Genomic DNA, 6,316 nt, shown 5'->3' with positions numbered 1-6,316 from the left:
AGGTGCCCGCCACAACGCCTGGCTGTTTTTTGGTTGCAGCCGTCATTGTTTTTTGGCGGGCCTGGGTTGGATTCGAACACACCACCTTAGGTGTATGTGGCTGGCGCCTTAGCCACTTGATCCACAGGCGCCGAGCCTATGCGTAGGATTCTTAATTTTCATTAGCCTTGTGACTTAGGACAGTCAGGAAGATTTCTCTTCTTGTGGTGTGAGACTCCATAGCATCTTATCCTTTCCTGTCTTTGCGCTTACTACACACGACTGTTACAGCCTTACAGGTTCATTACCCACTGCGTAAAAGGAAGACAATACACTGAGACAACAGGGTTTATAGCAGAAGAGTTCAATATCGCAGGTGCCATGCGAGGATGCCTTCCTGAGAATTTGGGGAAAATGGTTTTAAAAGTTAGTTTGGGAGACAGTGCTAAGGTTCTAGAAATTGTTTTCTTGTGCTGATCAGTTCCTGGTTGGGGGGGATGTCACAAGATGAGTTGAATCAGTTATTTGGCATGGACCACTGGTCTGTGTGGGTCAGCTGATCCACTGGAATGCAGGGCCTGGAAGATGTCTCAAAAACTAGCCTTCAGTTTCACAAGGGTGGTGTTATGTATGGGAGCAATGAAGAAAGCTAAGAATCTTTATGACCATCAGCTATACATCTCTTGACTCCTGAAGAGTTAGCAATTACAGGAAAGCAAGCTGGGGAACAGTGGGTGATTACATACTTGCTTCCCTTGCCTTAGTTCTCACCTTGTAGTCCTTCATTAATTTCCTAAAAGGTGGTTTCTTCCCTTCTTGCTTCCTGCAGTGTCACAGCCCTGACCCAGCCCCAAACCATCTCTCTCCAGGACTACCACAAAAGCCCTTCCAGTTTCCTCCCTTGTTCTTCTTCAGCCTAGTCTCAATAGAGCAGCCAAAGTGGCTTTAAATATAAGCTGTATACTATAAAAGTAAGAATTGATCTGTGAGGAGGGGCAAAGTTGATGGCACAAATGTCTGAAAAGAGGGACATTTAAAGTTATATTTGATGAGTTTGGGTTGGCAGAGAAAGCAGGTAAGGGAATCGTACATGTAAAAAGAATGCAAGTGTGATAGAGCGAGGCCCGTGCATTAGAAAGAGTTTTGAGTAATACTAAATATGGTATGTTTGGGATAGAGGTGGAAGATAAAGCTAGTGAGAAATAAGGCAGAATCTGATAATAAAGGGCCTTTGTGCCTTGAGGGTACTTTCCTATATTTATGTATGTATGTATTGAGACAGTCTCACTGTGTCAGCACCTAGTAGAGTGCTATCGCCTCATAACTCACAGCAACCTCAGACTCTTGGGTTTAAGCGATTCTCTTGCCTCAGCCTCCCAAGTAGCTGGGACTATAGCCGCCTGTCACAACAGCCAGCTATTTTTAGAAATAAGGTTTTACTCTAGCTCAGGCTGGTCTTGAACTCATGAGCTCAGGCGATCTGCCTGCCTCGACCTCCCAGAGTGTTAGGATTATAGGTGTGAGCTACTGCACCCAGCCTGAGGGTACTTTCCTAAATGTTATGCTGTGTGGGGATTCTAACCAGAAAAGTAATGTCTTTTTTTTTTTTTTTTGAGGTAAGAATCTCACTCTGGCATCCTGACTAGAGTGCTATGGCATTATAGCTCACAGCAACCTCAGGTTCTTAGACCAAACCAATTTTCTTGCCTCAGTCTTTCTATTTTTTAGTAGTGATGGGGTCTCGCTATTGCTCAGGCTAATCTTGAACTCCTGAGCTCAAGCAATCCACTTGCCTCATAAGCCACCATACCCAGCTGAAAATATTGTCTTTTTTGCATTTTTTTTTTTTAAAGAGATGAGTCTACTGTTTTTTTAAGGCTGGAGTGCAGTGCTTTTAGCTTAGTGCAGTAATCTTAGCTTACTGCAGTCTTGAACTCCTAGGCTGAAGTCACCCTCCTAGTTCCCTGTGGTCAGCTTAGGGTATAGATGGTGTGCATGGCAAATTTTTAAATTTTTTGTGGAGATGGGGTCTCACCGTGTTACCCAAGCTGGTCTTGAACTCTTGGCCTTATTAAGCAATCCTCCTGCCTTAGCCTACCAAAGTGCTAGGATTTACAGATCCTTGGCCTGATTTGGGTTTTGGAAAACTGCTCTGGCAGCGTGGTGAACAATGTACTAGATGGGCGCTGTGCAATTGAATTCTCTGAGCCTCACAACATCCCAGTTATATGTATGTTACTGTTTTCTTTGAACAATAAACAAATGGATTCAGAGAAGTTGATGGATGAAGAAAGTTACAGCATCTAAATGGTGGACCTGAGATCAACTTCCTGCTTTCTAAAATCTGGTCATGTTCTGTTATGAATACTTTCAACTCCAAGTAATAAAATGCTCCTAACTGTGCTCCAAGTAATAAAATGTTCCTAACTGTGCCTTAAATAGTAAAGGCATTTAATTATCATGCATATTAAGAAATTTGGACGTGGGTGATTCCAGGATCATTGGTACTTAGAGGCAGGGCACAAGATGGTCTTCCTGTGTTACTTTTGCCTCTTCTCTTACAGTAATAAGGTAGCTGTTGCTATAGCTCCCGGCATCATGTATTCACAGCAGTGTGTCACTAGCAGGAAGAAAACTAGGCAGGAGAGAGACCTTACTATTATTACCTTGGAGTTACTAATGTCAAGATCACTGACTCTGGAGACAGACTCTTAGGTTTGAATTCAATCTCCTATACTGTGTTACCTTGTGTATGTATATTATGCAACGTTTTGTGTCTTATAAATGGAGCTAATAATAGAACTTTCATAGACTTAAGACAAAAAAAATAGTACTTTGTACATTGATTCACGAGAATTAAATGACTTAATATTTTTGCCTAACATACAGCAATTTCTTTATAGATATTTTTTAAATAAATAGACATCATAAAATCTCCGTACCAGCATAGAAAATCGTCCCCAGTAGTGCCCCAGTAATCTCTTGGCTAGAACTGGGTCATGTGCTCATTCTCAACACTGTCAAAAAGGAATTCGATTAGACTACTCATAGACTTAGTATACCCCAGGGCTGATCTAGGGACCTCATCTCCCTCAGCACATTCCTGCCCACTTGATTGATACCTGAACACAATCTTTTAACAAGATAGAACTAGGGGAATTGCTGTTGGGCAGACCACTATGTCTGTCTTTAGTGTAATTCCTTGTGTATGGCAGAAGGTTGTTATAATGTTAAAGAAGATTCAGCTATCATTTCTGCTAATAAAGGATTTGTTCATTGCCTAATTGGGGTACCTGTTGGTCTCCTGGTTTTGTTGTTTTTTAATTTGGCTTAGTTTCCTTTTGCTTTGAGTTCAGTCATAGTATTCTTTAATTTGCAACATATCTGCCTCTTTTTACCTCCCTGTAAAAGAACAGAAGTGTGTATTTCACTTATTCGTGCTTCATTTTTAATATTTGGGTAGGGGGAGATGAAATTAAAGACTTCAACTACTTTTCTGGGAAGAGAGAAAACTCACTTTAGTGGCTGAAAAATTTCAGTAAGTGGACACTATTTTATGATGTTCCATGGCACTTAATAGATGTATCCAATAATTTAATAAAGCAACCTTTTGAATCTAGTTAGAATATGTGTTTTTTTATATAGCATTATATATAGCGGATTTCACAATGTATTTGGCTTTTAGTTTTTCAGTTTTTCAATTACTAACATAAAACAGTGTAGAAAATTTGAGAGAAGCGGGACAGTATAAAGAAGAAAGCACACAGCAGTAGAGTAGCTTTAAAATTTTTAGAGCTAAATACATAATTCTGATTTGGGTAATTACGATGTGATTCATATTCCAACATTGAACGTATGAATAGAGTTAGGACTCTTGCGTCTATTTTGATGAATTAAATGTAAAGCTTTTTTTTTTTTTTTCCTCTTCTTTTTTGGAGACAGAGTCTCGCTCTGTCGCCTCAGCTAGAGTACATCATAGTTTACTGCAGCCGCTTTAACCTCTTGGGCTCAAGCGGTTCTGCCTCAGCCTTCCAAGTAGCTAAGACTTCAGGCACGTCACCATGCCCGGCTAATTTTTCTATTTTTAATAGAGATGTGGTCTCACTCTTGCTTAGGGTAGTCTCAAACTCCTGAGCTCGAAGGATCCTCCCACCTACGCCTCACAGCGTGCTACGATTACAGGTGTGAGCTACTGCATCTGGCCTAATGTGTGCTTTTATTGTTGGTACCATCTAAAGCACCATAGCTTACTTTACACATCACATTTGCATATAGTTCAGAATGATAGTTCAGAATGATTTCACAAGTGTTAAAATTTATACTAACATGGCTTGTCAATTTCTCTCTGAAGCATCATATTCTCGAAAAGATAAAGACCAAAAGAAGCAGCAGGCCATGTGGAGGGTGCCCTCTGACTTAAAGATGCTGAAAAGACTCAAAACTCAAATGGCTGAAGTTCGATGTATGAAAACTGATGTAAAGAATACACTTTCAGAAATAAAAAGCAGCAATGCCGCTTCTGGAGACATCCAGACAAACCTTTTTTCTGCTGACCAGGCAGCTCTGGCTGCATGTGGAGCCGAAAATTCTGGCAGAGTACAAGATTTGGGAATGGAAATCCTGGCAAAGTCATCAGTCTCCAGTTGTTACATACGAAACTGTAAGTGGTAAATTTCCTTTTAGTGTCGTTTCTCCATATGTTATTTGAGAAGCTGAAACCTTTTTTTCAGGAAAATAATATTTAAATATCTCTTCAGTGAATTAAGACTAGAAATATGTACAGCCTTTTTTTCCCATCTTAAATTGATGTCATATATTTTTTATTATATAATGGTGCTAACATTGTTCGATTGCTTACTCCATACTCAGCAGTAAATAAGACAAAATTCTTCATGAATCTTGCTTTGTAGTGATGAGAATCAGACATTAAAATGTGTAAACAAGTAAAGATAATTTCAATTGGTTAAAAATGCTGTGAAGAAAACAGCAGAGGAGTAGGATTGGGAGGAGTAGATGAGAACTGTGTGACTCCAGTTGGGGTTGTCAGAGTCTGAGGAGGCAACATTTGAACTGGGACTTAAAGGTAGATCTGCCATTTGAGATCCAGAGGAAGCAATGTTTGGGGTAAACAGAACAGAAAATTCCAAGTCACCAATTGGTTTTGCTTTGTGTGTTTGAAGGATTGAAGGCAGAGCAGTATGATTGAATATGACGACCTAAACAGAGAGGGAAGAATAGCAAGAGAGGAAGCCAGAGCGGTAGGCAGGATTTAGATGAGGTAGGGTCTTCTAAAACCTCAATTGGGACTTTGAGTTTTATTCTTATTTTAGGAGAACATCTACAGAATAAAAATCAGAGGCGTGTTTATAATATTTACTCTTTACAAAGATGACTTTGTTGTTTGAAGAAGGGTCTGAAAAGAGAGCAGGAGTTGTGAGGCCATTAACAGCTTAGTACAGTAACTTGTGTGAAATACAGTGGCATTTTCTGAAGTTTTAACAGTGGGAAGATGGCCTGGCTTATAAGCTAGCAGCCTTTCTTGATGGAGGTTTCCATCTTTCTTAGTTCTCCTGAAAATGATACAATACTAGTACTATTCTAGATGCATAAGAAAGAGTTAATCAATTGATTTGCAGAGGTAAGTGTTAACATCAAAGTTGGGTGGCCCTTTTGATAACCGTTCCCATGGAGTAGAGTGGTGAAGAGTGAATGAGGTAAGAAATTGGAGCACAGGCTCGGCGCCCCTAGCTCAACTGGCTAAGGCGCCAGCCACGTACACCTAAGGTGGCGGGTTCAAATCCCCAGCCCGGACCGCCAAACAACAATGACGGCTGCAACCAAAAAATAGCCGGGCGCTGTGGCGGGCGCCTGTGGTCCCAGCTACTTGGGAGGCGGAGGCAGGAGACTCGCTTGAGCCCAGGAGTTGGAGGTTGCTGTGAGCTGTAATGCCATGGCACTTTACCCAGGGTGACAGCTTGAGGCTCTGTCTCAAAAAAGAAAAAAGAAATTGGAGCACAAATGCACAACTTCTTGAAGAAGTTTCACAGTGAAGTGGGTAGAAGTCAAGTTTGTGTGTGGGAGAGTTCCTTTTATTAAGCATATATACTTTTTAAAATAATTTTTTATTGGTATAAAATATACAAAATATGAAATTTTAACCTTTTTTTTGAGGAAGGTTCTACATTTTTTAACTTGTGATGAAATGTATGTAAGAAAATTTACCATTTTCATATGTACAGTTCAGTGACATTAGGTACATTCACATTGTATATTAACATAGGAGTACAATATCAGTTTGAGTTTCTTCTTTCAATTTTGGATATATACCCAGAGTATA

The 6,316-nt window shown here is 40.1% G+C and overlaps 1 protein-coding gene across 1 annotated transcript in view; it reads left to right on the top strand.

Annotated features, from left to right (window-relative positions):
* The window catches only part of TRIM37 (tripartite motif containing 37), a 144,889-nt gene that overhangs the window by 117,233 nt on the left and 21,340 nt on the right, over positions 1–6,316 (top strand). Inside the window, exon 19 of the mRNA XM_003795582.3 lies at positions 4,331–4,639. Coding sequence (XP_003795630.1) covers positions 4,331–4,639 — 309 coding nt within the window. The remainder of the gene's footprint in view (positions 1–4,330; positions 4,640–6,316) is intronic.

Source organism: Otolemur garnettii, unplaced genomic scaffold (genome assembly GCF_000181295.1).
Source record: "Otolemur garnettii isolate 467f Iridium unplaced genomic scaffold, OtoGar3 scaffold00094, whole genome shotgun sequence".
NCBI lineage: Eukaryota > Metazoa > Chordata > Mammalia > Primates > Galagidae > Otolemur > Otolemur garnettii.
The sequence above is the reverse complement of the archived record's forward strand: the minus strand, read 5'-3'. Positions and strand labels throughout refer to the sequence as shown.